The following is a 14,347-nucleotide window of genomic DNA, read 5'->3' on the forward strand; positions in this document are numbered from 1 at the left end:
GTCACTGCTATGATACTTTTCTGTCTTTTTGTTTGTTTGTTTTTTAAATTTTTATTGGAGTATAGTTGCTTTACAATGTCGTGTTAGTTTCCACTGTACAGCAAAGTGAATCAGCTACATGTATACATATATCCCCTCTTTTTTGGATTTCTTTCCCATTTAGGTCACCGCAGAGGATACTTTTCTGTCTTAAGTTTGTCAACTTAGGGTTTTATTTTGACTGGAATAAATTTATTGTGATTTATTTATAGATTTAAAAACCAATCTGTAGTTCTTGCTTTTGTTTTCCCTCTTACCCTTCTCCTAAAGGGCTTTCAGCACTCCAGGATATTGAAACAGGAGTGCAGCATATTTTAGCAGACATGATTGCTAAAGACAAAGACACGCTTGACTTCATTCGGAAATTGTGAGTAACTCTTAGAGTTTTCTACCTTGTGGACTCATGATGTTAAGGGTCGCATGGTTAGTGCTAACTCCAGTGTTCATTAAAAACTTAGTTTCAGACTTTTAAAAATTAAAATTTTTTTTTAGTAGCACAGCTCTCTGCTCAAACAACAGAACCCGAATACATAAAACATAAAAGTAAAGTTGCTTTAATTGAATTCTGGGCAGGGAGCCTGGAACTCTGCCTGTTCATCCTCCTTACCCTGAAGCATCTTAGCAGAGGCCTCTGAGGAACACAGTTTAAAAACCACTGCACTGTGCAATATATGCTACAGAGAGATTCATAACCATTTAGAATGGGTGGCATTGCTTTTTAAACGTATGGAGTTGTATGCACTTAATTTTATAATGTTTACCAGTGGTTGGGTTAACTTGAGAATGTTTAATATCAGGTATGGATAAAAGTGCTGACGTCAAAATGAATTTTAGCTGATGGAGAGAGCAGCTTATCCATAGTATCATAGTCCCAATTTATAAGAGAGTAAAACCCTTTGACCTAGACCCTACTTGGGCTTATGGATTTTATGCCTCATTAAAAAAGGATATTATTTTAAAAACCTTATTTTTAGGCACTCTGTCCTTCCTGTGCTTCTGTGTATCAGAGGACAGGGTTTGGCAGAGGTCTACTCTTCCTCTCTCTCCACATCTCTAGCTGTGTGAGCTGTGCAGAGGAGAGTAAAGGTGAAAATGAACCGGTTGACTACTGTAGCTTGTCAGGGTTTTTGTTAATGTAAGGGAGAGAATTTTTCTTTTTCCTCAGTGGCCCTCGCAGGAATGAGTTGAAGTAGGAGAATTGTGCAGGTTTTTAAATGTGTTTTTACAAGTAATTATGCTGCTGAAATTTGGTTCAATTTCATAAATTGTCATTGGAAGCTGTCCTAACACATCATCTTGTTTCCCTTCTTTTTAGCTTTTAATTGGTTCTGACTCTCTAACTCAGTGGTTAGAAAAGGATGATATCTAAGCCAGAGTTATTAGTCTCTTGCATAACTGCAAATAGTATCTGAACTCATTTAGGCATTTTATGGGAGGATTGGGTTGAAATATAAATAGATCTGGAACACCTATGCTAGCATGAATAGGCGAGGAGTCCCCTTTTGATGGGTCAATAACATTTTTATAGTTGAGCATCATTAAAACAAATCTCATGTGGTAAATCTCATTTAGTTTTTTGTTAATCTTCTTTCTATATAACGTGTTTCTTTACTAAAGCACATGTTAATAACTACTTAATGTTTGAATATTTGTGTATCTGAACAGGTGCCAAAATAGATATATTTGTATCCAGTCATCTCTGGCAAAGGTATCCTCAAAAAAAGTAAATGAAAAAGATGTTGATAAGTTTCTGCTCTACCAAAATTTTTCGTGCAACATAAGAAACATCCAACATCATCAGGTAAATAAGAAAACTGCTTATGCATGCTGATAGTAGTAATAATGATAATACCTCAGATTTGCTTATTTATTTACTAAAGAATTTTCAATCAACTATTTTCTTCCTTCATATAAATTTTTATAATATTGTTATATCCTCCCCATTTGACAAATGGGGAACTCAAGACCCACAGAAGTTAGTAAATGACACTGAGACTTACTAGCTGTGCTAACAGTATAACACTTCCGTATCTTGACTCTCTGGCTGGTGATCTTTCTTATTAGAGTTTCCTTCCCAGTATGCTTGGATTTGAGCTCAATTCTGGATCTTTTCCATGTGAAATACAAAATAGAGATAACTGATTTAGAATAAATAAAATATGAGAGATCTCAGTTATATAAATCATACTTATATCTCAGTCTTTTAATTTCACATTTCATTTTATTAATTTTTATCCTAATTGTAGTTATAGGTTATATATCTACATTGTGGAATGTGGCTTTAAATCATATAGAAAAAAATTTTTTTTACAAACCAAAAATACAGTAATACTGACTTTTGTATTTACCTGTATAGCTACCTTTACCAGTATTCTTTACTTCTTTGTATGCTTTTGAGTTACTATCTAGATTTTATTTCAGCCTGGAGGACTTTCTGTAACATTTCAGGTAGGGCAAGTAAACTCCCTCAGTTTTTGTTTATCTGTACAGTCTTAATTTCTCCTTATATTTTAAAATTTATTTTTAATTGTGATAAAATACATATAAACTTTACCATCTTAACTGTTTTTAAGTGTACAGTTTAGTAATGTTAAGTATATTAACATTGTGCAACCAATCTCCAGAATTTTTTTATCTTGCAAAACATAGATTTTCTGAATATAGAATTCTTGGTTAACAGTTTTTTCTTTCAGCACTTTGAATGTTACCCCACTATCTTCTGGCCTTAATGGTTTTGACGAGAAATCAGCTGTTAACCTCACTGAGCCCTTGCACATGATGATTGTACTTGATTTTCTTGCTACATTTAAGATTCTCTGACTTTTGACAATTTGATTATAATTTGTCTTGCTGTGGATCTCTCTGAGTTTATTTTTCTTGGAGTTTGTTGTGATTTTTGGTTGTGTAGTTAGATGTTTCTGATCAAAATTGGGAAAATTTTGGCCATTATTTCTTCAAATATTCTTTGATCCCTTTTCTCCTGGGTCTCCCATTATATGTGTGTTGGCATGCTTGAGAGTGTCCCACAAGTCTCTTAGCCTTTGTTTATTTCTTTTTTTTCTTTCTTTTAATTCTTCTCAGACTATGTAATCTCAATTGACATATCTTCAAGTTTGCTGATTCTTTCTTCTGATTGTTCAAATATTGAACCCCTCTAGTAAATTTTTCATTTCAGTCATTGTACTTTTTTGCTCAAGAATTTCTCTTTGGTTCTTTTTTATAATACCCAGCTCTTTATTGATATTCTGTATTTGTTGGGATAACATGCTCATGATTTCCTTTAGGACTCTGATTTCCTTTAACTTTGAGCATATTTAAGACAGTTAAAGTGTGTCTAGTAATGCCGAAGTCTGAACTTCCTCAGAGATGGTTTCTGTTAATTTCGTTTTTCTGTAAATGGGTCATATTTTCTTGTTTCTTTGCCTGCCATGTAATTTTTTGTTAAAACTTGTCATTTTGAATATTATAAGTTGGCAACACTGAAAATCAGATTCTTCCCCCCTCCCCGGCATTTGTTGTTGTTGCTGTTGTGGGGTTTTGTGGTTTATTTAGCGACTTCTGAACTGTTTCTGTAGTCTGTATTCTTTGTCATGTTTGGCCACTGAGGTCCCTGGTCTATTAGCTTAGTGGACAGCTAGTTACTTGACAGAGATTTCCTTCATTCCTAGAGCCAAAACAAATAACAACTTTCCTGGTCCTGCGTATTTGCTCTATGTTGGGGCACCCTTCAATGCTTAGCGAGGCTGTTTACAACTCTACCTTAGCCTTCACTTTGTCTTTGTGTGGAGCTCAAAGGTCAGACAGAGGTGAAAACTTAATGTCTTCCCAGGTCTTTTCAGAGCAGGTGTCTGTCTAGTCCTGAATGCGTGCATGACCTCTTAGATTTCCTAAAATATGTGGAAATTTAAAAAAGCCCCTTTCCTCTCAATTATCTCCTTTACTAGCCTCTTCCTTCCCAGGTTTTTCTGGTCTGTCTGATGGTTGCCCTGACTATAATCCCTTATCCCCAGGTGTTATCCCTTACCCCTTGAAACTGCAGCTAACACATTGCCTTTAAATACTTTGAACAAATGCCACCCAGGAGCTTCCTGGGGAAGCTCTGAGACAAGCAAAACAAAGGCAAGCCCTTGAGCCAAACCGTCAGGGAGCCATGAGACAGATCAAAACACATAATCACAAACTTTGGAGAATAAGGTCCATATTGCTCCCTCTGGTACTAGCAGAAGTAGGCTGTTATCTTCACTGCCACTGCTGAACTGCAGAGTGGAGGATGGTAAGTGGGTAAGTTAAAAGTGCTCTTTCACCAAAATTCTGCAGCTTCTTTAAGTGTTCCTCTGATTGTTTTAAGTTTTTGATTAGATTCCAGAGTTCTGAAAAAGTAGAATCTGGCAGTTCTTGCCAGTTTGTTGCTTTTGTAGAGGTTTGGAGTTTTGGAATTCCCTACTCCACCACTTTGGTGATATCACACCTGACAGCATCTTTAAAGTGTGGTGTGTATTCCCCTGTTCTATTCCAAAACCAGCATGTGGCCTTAACCTTATGAACTGTCCTTCTTTATCTTGTTTAATCGTTTTTAGCTTGAAGTCTACTTTGGTATCAGGATTGCAACCTGTATTTTCTCAATGGAAATTGATTTCACCCTTGTTTTACTCTTAGCCCTACAATTATATGAAATGCTTGCCCTTAGTCCTTTTGCCAAAATTTTCCAGTCTTCTTTTAAGCTGATTGAAGCTTATTCTCTAGTCTAGTATGTAGTTGGCAAAGTTTTTCTGTAAAGGATCAGGGAGAAAATATTTTAGACTTTGTGAGCTAGATGCCTCTTCCTGCAGCTACACAACTGCCATTGCAGCATGAAAGCAGTCACAGCTAATACATAAATGAATGAGCATGGTTGTGTTTTAATAAAATTTTATTTATGAAAACATGTTAGACTGGATTTGGTCCATGGGCCATAGTTTGCTGGCCTCTGCTCTTGTATATTTCTCAAGAAGATTTTATGTGTATAGTACAGGTATGCCTTATTCCGTAGTGCTTTTTGCTTTATTGTGCTTTGCAGATACTGTGTGTTTTACAGATTGAAGGTTTGTGGCAACTGTGTTTCATACAAGTCTGTTGGCACCATTTTCCAACAGCATTTGCTGACTTTGTGTCTCTTGTGTCACATTTTGGTAATTCTCTCAATATTTCAGAATTTTCCATTATTATTATATTTGTTCTGGTGATCTGTGATCAGTGATATTTGACATTACTGTTGTAATTGTTTTGAGGTGCCATGACTGCACCCATATAAGACAGCAAACTTAATTGTTAAGTATTATGTGTGTTCTGATTGCTCCATGGACCAGCTGTTCCCTCCGTCTCTATCCTCCTTGGGCCTCCCTATTCCCTGAGACACAATAATATTGACATTAGGCCATTTAATAACCCAACAGTGGCCCCTAAGTGTTCAGTGAAAGGAAGGAGTTGCACATCTCTCACTTTAAATCAAAAGCTAGAAATGATTAAGCTTAGTGAGGAAGATATGTCAAAAGCCAAGGTAGGCTGCAATCTAGGCCTCTTGTGCCAAATAGGTAGCCAAGTTGTGAATACAAAGGATAAGTTCTTGAAGGAAACTAAGACTGCTACTCTAGTGAACACACAAATGATAAGAAAGTGAAACAGCCTTATTGCTGATATGGAGAAAGTTTCAGTGGTCTGGATAGAAGATCAAATCAGCTGTAACACTCCCTTAAGCCAAAGCCTAATCCATAGCGTGGCCCAAACTCTATTCAGTTCTATGAAGGCTGAGAGTTAAGGAAGCTGCAGAAGAAAAGCTTGAAGTTAGCAAAGGTTGGTTCGTGAGGTTTAAGGAAAGAAGCCTTCTCCATAACATAAAAGTACAAGGTGAGGAACTTCCCTTGTGGCACAGTGGTTAAGAATCCGCCTGCCAATGCAGGGGACATGGGTTTGATCCCTGGTCCGGGAAGATCCCACATACCGCAGAACAACTAAGCCTGTGCACCACAACTACTGAGCCTGCGCTCTAGAGCCCATGAGCCACAACTACTGAAGCCCGCGTGCCTAGAGCCTGTGTTCCGCAACAAGAGAAGCCCGCGCACTGCAACGAAGAGTAGCCCCCACTCGCTGCAACTAGAGAAAGCCCACACGCAACAGTGGAGACCCAACGCAGCCATAAGTAAGTAAGTAAATAAATATTTATTAAAAAAAAAAAAGTACAAGGTGAAGCAGCAAGTGCTGATGTAGAAGCTGCAGTAAGTTATGCAGAAGGTCTAACTAAGATAATTAATGAAGGTAGCTACAGTAAACAACAGATTTTCATTATAAACGAAACAGCCTTATACTTGAAGAAGATGCCATCTAGGACTTTCATAGCTAGAGAGGAGTAAAATGCCTGGTTTCAAGGCTTCAAAGCTTCAAAGGATAGGGTCTTTCTTGTTAGGGACTAATGCAGCTGGTGACTTGAAATTGAAGCCAATGCTCATTTACCAGTGCTCTATAAATGGAACAACAAAGCCTGGATAACAGCACATCTGTTTACAACATGGTTTGCTAAATATTTTAAGCCCACAGTTGAGACCTACTGCTCAGGAAAAAAGATTCCTTTCAAAATATTACTGCTTATTCACAATATGCCTGATCACCCAAGACCTCTGATGGAGATGTACAATGAGATTAATGTTGTTTTCATGCCTGCTAACACAACATCCATTCTGCAGCCCATGGGTCAGGGAGTCATTTCAACTTTCAAGTCTTATTATTTAAGAAATGCATTTCATAAGGCTATAGCTGCCATAGATAATGATTCCTCTGATGGATTTGGGCAAAGTAAATTGAAAACCTCTAGAAAGGGGCTTCCCTGGTGGTGCAGTGGTTGAGAGTCCGCCTGCTGATGCAGGGGACACGGGTTCGTGCCCCGGTCCGGGAAGATCCCACATGCCGTGGAGCAGCTGGGCCCGTGAGCCATGGCCGCTGGGCCTGTGCGTCCGGAGCCTGTGGGAGAGGCCACAGCGGTGAGAGGCCTGCGTACCGCAAAAAAAAAACAAACAAACAAAAAAAAAAAACCTCTAGAAGGGATTCACCACTCTAGATGCCATTAAGACCACTTGTGATTCGTGGGAAGAGATATAATATCAATATTAATAGGAGTTTGGAAGAAATTGATTCTAATCCTTATGGGTGACTTTTAAGGGTTCCAGACTTCAGTAAAGGAAGTAACTGCAGTTGTGATGGAAATAGCAAGAGAAACAGAATTAGAACTGGTGGCTGAAGATGTGAAAGAATTGCTGAAATCTCATGACTAAACTTTAATTGATGAGGAGTTACTTCTTACGGATGAGCAAAGAAAGAGGTTTTGTGAGATGGGATCTGCTCCTGGTGAAGATTGTTCAAATGACAACAAGTGATTTAGAGTGTTACATCAACTTAGTTGATAAAGCAATGTCAGGGTTTGAGAGGATTGACTCCAGGTTTGAAAGGAGTTCTACTGTGAGTAAAATGCTATCAGCATTGCATGTTACAGAGAAATTGTTCCTGAAAGGAAGAGTCAGTCGATGCGGCAAACTTCATTGTCGTCTTCTTTTAAGAAATTGCCACGGCCACCCCAGCCCTCAGCAGCCACCACCCCATCAGATAGCAGCTGTCAACACGGAGGCAGGACCCTCCACCAGCAAAAAGATTATGGCTTGCTGAAGGTTCAGATGATGACTATGACTTTTTAGCATTAAAGTATTTTTTAATTTTAAAAATTTATTTTTAATTTTTATTGAAGTATAGTTTATGTACAATATTATATAAATTATAGGTTACAGTATATTCACAATTTTAGAAGGTTATACTCCATTTGTAGTCATTATAAAATATTTGCTACATTCCCTGTGTTGTACAATATATCCTTGTAGCTTATTTTATACAGAATATTAGTAGTTTGTACCTCTTAATCCCCTTATCCTATCTTTGCCCCTCCTTCTTTCCCTCTCCCCACTGGTACTCTAGTTCTCTATATCTGTGAGTCTATTTGTTTTTTGCTATATTCACTAGTTTGTTGTATTTTTTATATTCCATATAAAAGTGGTATCATACAGTATTTGTCTTTCTCTTTCTGACTTATTTTACTTAGCATAATACTCTCCAAGTCCATCCATGTTGTTGCAAATGGCAAAATTTTGTTCTTTTTTATGGCTGAGTAGTACTCCACAGTGTGTATCTATATCTGTCTATCTATCTGTCACATCTTCTTTATCCATTCTTCTGTTGATGGACACTTAGGTTGCTTCCATATCTTGTCAATTGTAAATAATACTGCTATGAACATTGGGGTGCATTTATCTTTTCAAATTAGTGTTTTTGTTTTGGGTGTATACCCAAGAGTGGAATCCGGGCCATATGGTAGTTCTAGTTTTAGGTTTTGTTTTGTTTTGTTTTTTAATTAATTATTTATTTATTTTTGGCTCTGTTGGGTCTTTGTTGCTGAGCATGGGCTTTCTTTAGTTGCAGTGAGCAGGGGCTACTCTTCGTTGTGTTGCGCAGCCTTCTCATTGCAGTGGCTTCTCTTGTCGCGGAGCACAGGCTCTAGGCATGCAGGCTTTAATAGTTGTGGTGCATGGGCTTCAGTAGTTGTGGCACGCAGGTTCAGTAGTTGTGGCTCGTGGGCTTAGTTGCTCTGTGACATGTGGGATCTTCCCAGACCAGGGCTCAAACCCACGTCCCCTGTATTGGCAGGCAGATTCGTAACCACTGTGCCACCAGGGAAGCCCTAGTTTTAGTTTTTTGAGGAACTTCCAAACTGTTTTCCACAGTGGCTGCACCAATTTACATTCTCAGCAACAATGTACAGGGTACCCTTTTCTCCACATCCTTTCCAACATTTGTTATTTGTGTTCTCTTTGATGATAGCCACTTTTAATTTAAGGTATGTACATCTTTTTTTTTAGACATAATGTTATTGCACACCTAGACTAAAGTATAGTGTAACATAACCTTTATATGCACTGGGAAACCAAAAAACATGTATGACTTGCTTTATTGTGATGTTGTTTTATTGTAGTAGTCTGGAACTGAACCTGTAATATCTCCGAGATATGCCTGTAATTCTGAGTTTTTACACAGTCACAATTGTTTCCTATGTCCTTGATACTTGAAGGATAGTTTAGCTCAGTAAATATATATATTTTTAATAATCCAATGATTTTTTTAAATTTTATTTTTTATTTTATTTTTGGCTACGTTGGGTCTTCATTGCTGCACGTGGGCTTTCTCTAGTTGTGGCAAGCGGGGCTACTCTTCATTGTGGTGGCTTCTCTTGTTGTGGAGCACAGGCTCTAGGCGCACGGGCTTCAGTAGTTGTGGCTCGTGGGCTCTAGAGCACAGGCTCAGTAGTTGTGGCGCATGGGCTTAGTTGTTCCGCGGCATGTGGGATATTCCCGGGCCAGGGCTCAAACCTGTGTCCCCTGCATTGGCAGGCAGATTCTTAACTACTGTGCCACTAAGGAAGCCCAGTATAATATTTTTTGTTTGCACTTTCTTTCCTTAAGTTTGTCAAACGTGTTGCTCTGTTGTTGTCTTACTTTGCAAGTTTTTTTTTTTTGTTTGCTTGTTTTTGAAATCAGATGCCAATCTAATTCTCTGTTTCTTAGAAATGCTGAAGATGTGGGTCCTGTGTTGTTTTATTTATTCACTTTATTGGTTTTATAGGAGTATGAGGGGGGGGATTTAGAATGAGGGGCCTGCCAGTGTTCTTTAAACCTGAAATTCCTCAATGAATCATTTTTTAAATTTACTTTTTCTTCCTTTCTGAATTTTACCGTTATAAGGAGAGGATAATGAAAAAGACGAGAATGCGTCGCTTTTCATTGATAATGTTTAGTTATCTTCCTTAAAAATGTAATTAAAAAAACTTACGGTGGTATAGATATGAAAAGGTATGTTATTATTCTGTGTGTGTGTGTGTGTGTGTGTGTGTGTGTGTGTGTAACATAACATGAAGAGTCTTCAGTTACGCTACAAATACTTCTTGAACACTTATTATGTATTGGTGCCTACTTGGGGTATGTAGATGACATGGTCCCTGCTGTTGAACTTTTGAAGTGTTTCTCTATTATATCGAAGTTGTTCTTTTTACCTTTGTGTACACTGTAAAATATGTGGTGAAATGAATACTTTTGATAATTGGAAAAATTGTTAGAAGAGTGAAATTTTACTTACCTAGCTATTGTCTACTGATAGAGCCTAATGAAAAAGAGTTTTTAATAAAGCCAGTGACTAAAATACTAAAATTCCTTTTGCAGAAATGATTTTGTGCTGGATTTTATCTCCCTTTATTTGATTTAATTTTATTGCAACTTTGGAAAAATATGAATACTTTTACTCTATTAAAACTTAGTCTTTCTAGTATTTGCTTGAAAACATTTTGGTCTCTGCATTCTAACTAGTGTGCTTATTAGCACATGTGGCATTCTGAGTTAGTTTGTGGTTGAATCTAAGTTTGTGACTAACACAGGCTTCTAAGTGTGACAGTCTTAAGACCTGAGAAAGTAGAACATTTTGGGAATATCAGTTTTGAAAAACGGACCCGTGTTTTGAGAACTTTCTAGTTATCTTGCAGGCTAGAGTGATGATATACTAGCTCACAAAGATGGATTTTTAATCCCTGTAGTGCTAAGGCCTCATGTCCCTGACTCCAGACTCTGTTTTTCAGCTTTCACCTAGATAGCCCAGCATACAGCATCCCAGAATACAGAAGTGAGGGAGAATGATGATAGACAGTGGTAAAGGAACAGCGGTACCTGGAACTCCTTCTCCAAATGCTGTGGGAAGAGCTGTTATAGCTGTCTACTAAATTAATTCTTCTAGCTGCATCTTGTTTTCTTTCTTCTCCACATTGGTCCTTAATGTGCTGCTTTCCACTACATGAATTTGTAACTCAGCCTTCCCATTCTTTTCTGTAGCTTCTTTCACTAATGTCTCACTTTCTTTGTCTTTTAAAATACCTGTTTCACATTCAGTACTGCCATCTACAGTAATTCTGCTTTAACTCTGTATTTACTTTCAACCTCAGTTTTTGCCCCAAGCTCTGTTTCTGCTACTCCACTCCCTTTTATACCATGGATCTTCTATGTTAAGATTTTTTAAAGTTTGACCTATGACTTTACTAGGTATGGTGGGAAAAAAAGCACCCTCCAATAATATATTTTGATACAATAGTGTATTTATATTTTTATTTATTTGGGTTTTTTTTTTTTTTGGCCGCATTGGGTCTTTGTTGCTGCACGTGGGCTTTCCCTAATTGCGGCGAGCGGGGGCTACTCCTTGTTGTGGTGTGTGGGCTTCTCATTGCAGTGGCTTCTCTTGTTACGGAGCACGAACTCTAAGCGCACGGGCTTCAGTAGTTGTGGCACGCGGGCTCAGTAGTTGTGGTGCACGGGCTTAGTTGCTCCATGGCATGTGGGATCTTCCTGGACCAGGGATCAAACCCATGTCCCCTGCATTGGCAGGTGGATTCTTAACCACTGCACCACCAGGGAAGTCCCTAATAGTGTATTTATATAAATCTGAATTAACTCTTTTTCCCCTATAATATTGTATTCTGCATGAATGAATTTATTACTGATAAATTCTTGGATGAAGAACTTTTATTTACTGTTCAGTGTTCCTTTCAGTATTTCAGAGAGCTGGCAGACATTGAAGATTTTGTCCAGCCCAAACTAAAGTTTATTTTGTATTAGAAGTTTATTTTTAACTGATTATTTTATTTCTGCCAATGTTTACCTTAGAAATTTCTCAAATATATTTAAAGAATTTTTTTAAAGTATCTGTAATTTTTTAAAATTTATTTATTTATTTATTTATGGCTGTGTTGGGTCTTAGTTTCTGTGCAAGGGCTTTCTCTAGTTGCAGCAAGTGGGGGCCACTCTTCATCGCGGTGCGCGGGCCTCTCACTGTCACGGCCTCTCTTGTTGCAGAGCACAGGCTCCAGACATGCAGGCTCAGTAGTTGTGGTTCACGGGCCTAGTTGCTCCGTGGCATGTGGGATCTTCCCAGACCAGGGCTCGAACCTGTGTCCCCTGTATTGGCAAGCAGATTCTCAACCACTGCGCCACCAGGGAAGCTCCAGTATCTGTAATTTTTTAAACTTTGAGGATTTGTTCTATATTTAACATTTTACTTGAAAATACCTTTAGAATTAATATAAATTAATGTTGCTGTTTTCCAGAGTGGCTATACCATTTTACCTTCCCACCAGCAGTTTATGAAAGTTCTGTTTCTTTACATCCTCACTGATACTTATTTATTGTCTATCTTTTTTTATATATAAATTTTATTTTATTTTATTTTTGGCTGCATTGGGTCTTCGTTGCTGCACGTGGGCTTTAGTTGCAGCGAGCGGGGGCTACTCTTCATCGTGGTGTGCAGGCTTCTCATTGCAGTGACTTCTTTTTGTTGTGGAGCACAAGCTCTAGGTGCGCAAGCTTCAGTAGTTGTGGCACTTGGGCTCCATAGTTGTGGCTTGCAGGCTCCGTAGTTGTGGCTTGCAGGCTCTAGAGCACAGGCTCAGTAGTTGTGGCACACAGGCTTAGTTGCTCTGTGGCATGTGGGATCCTCCTAGACCAGGACTTGAACCTGTGTCCCCTGCATTGGCAGGTGGATTCTTAACTACTGCACTATGAGAGAAGTCCCTGTCTCTTTTTGATTATGGCCATTTTAGTATGAACTGATTTCTCATTATGGTTTTGGTTTGCACTTCTCTTCTAACTAATGATGTTGAGCATCTTTTCATGTACTTATTGGACATTTCTATATTATCTTTGAAAAAATGTCTCTTTAGACCTTTTGCACATGTTTGTTAGGTTGTGTCTTTTTATTGTTGAGTTATAAGAGATATTTGTATGTTTTAGATATAAGTCCTGTATGTGATACATGATTTGTAAAACTTTTCTCCTGTGCTAAGTGCTTTCTTTTCAATTTTTTGATAGTATCCTTTGAGATATAAAAATTATAATTTTGTTGAAATCCAATCTATTTATTTTTTTCTTGTGTTGATTATGCGTGTGGTGTTTTACCTAAGGCCTTATGTAACTCAAGGTCATGAAGATTTTCTCAAGTATTTTCTTCTAAGCATTTTATAGGTTTGGTTTTTATATTAAGGTCTATGATCAGTTTTGAGCTAATTTTTGTGTATGGTGTGAAGAAGCTGTCCAACTTCATACTTTTGAATTTGGCCATCAATTGTCCCAGCATCACTTGTTGAAAAGACTGTATTTTCCCCATTTAATTGTCTTAGCACCCTTGTTGACATTCACTTGATGGTAGATGTATAGATTTATTTCTGGACTCTGAATTCTATTCCATTCATCTGTATGTTTATCTGTAATGCCAGTACCACACTGTCTTGATTACTGTAGTTTTGTAGTAAGTTTTGAAATTGAGAAGTGGGAGTCCTCCAGGTTTGTTCTTTTTTTACAAAATAGACTTGGTTATTCTGGGTCCCTTGCATTTCTATATTAATCTTAGAATTAGTTTGTCAATTTCTGCAAAGAAGCTAGCTGGGATTTGATAGGGATCACATTGAATTTATGAAGTAATTTGGGGATTAGTGCTATTTAGCAATATTAAGCCTTTTGATCCATGGACCTGGGATGTCTTTCCATTTATTTAGGTCTTCTTCAATTTTTTTTAAAAACAATATTTTATAGTTCTCAGTGTATAATTCTGAACTTCTTTTGTTAAATTTATTGGAAAGTATTTTATTTGTGCTGGTGGTATGGTAAATGGAATTTTAAAAAATTATTTTTAGGGTGTTTATTGCTAGTGTGTAGAAATTGATTATCCTGCAACCTTACTGAACTCTATTAGTTCTAATAGTTTTATAGTGGTTTCCTTAGGATTTTCTGTATACAGATCATAGTATCTGCAAATAGTTTTAACTTCTTTCTTTTCAATCTAGAGGGCTTTTATTTCTTTTTCTTGCCTAATTTCCCTAGATAGACCCTCCAGTACAATGTTGAAAAGCAAGTGCAAGAGGAGACACCCTTGTAATCTTAGAGGGAAAGCATCCAGTCTTTCACTATTAAACATTATGTTATCTGTGGAGTTTTTGTATGTGCCCTTTATCATGTTGAAGAATTTGCTTTCTCTTCCTAGTTTCTTGAGTATTTTTATCATAAACAACTGCTGGAATTTTCTCAAATATTCTTTCTGCATTTATTGAAATGATCATGTAATTTTTGTTTTTATTCTATAGTTATGATGTATTACATTACTTCTTTTTTGGATGTTAAACCAACCTTGCTTTTCTGGAATAAATCCCTTTTGA

At 37.4% G+C, this 14,347-nt stretch overlaps 1 protein-coding gene across 5 annotated transcripts in view; it reads left to right on the plus strand.

The window, feature by feature from the left end:
* Window positions 1–14,347, plus strand: part of SRBD1 (S1 RNA binding domain 1) — a 230,536-nt gene that overhangs the window by 30,598 nt on the left and 185,591 nt on the right. For all 5 annotated transcript variants that reach the window (XM_027113219.1, XM_027113215.1, XM_027113216.1 and 2 more), the window contains exons 8-9: window positions 310–406; window positions 1,705–1,840. In XM_027113219.1, the coding sequence (XP_026969020.1) occupies window positions 310–406; window positions 1,705–1,840 (233 nt within the window). The remainder of the gene's footprint in view (window positions 1–309; window positions 407–1,704; window positions 1,841–14,347) is intronic.

This window comes from Aethalodelphis obliquidens, unplaced genomic scaffold, assembly GCF_003676395.1.
Source record: "Aethalodelphis obliquidens isolate GAN/ISIS:26980383/991018 unplaced genomic scaffold, ASM367639v1 scaffold12, whole genome shotgun sequence".
Taxonomy (NCBI): Eukaryota; Metazoa; Chordata; class Mammalia; order Artiodactyla; family Delphinidae; genus Aethalodelphis; species Aethalodelphis obliquidens.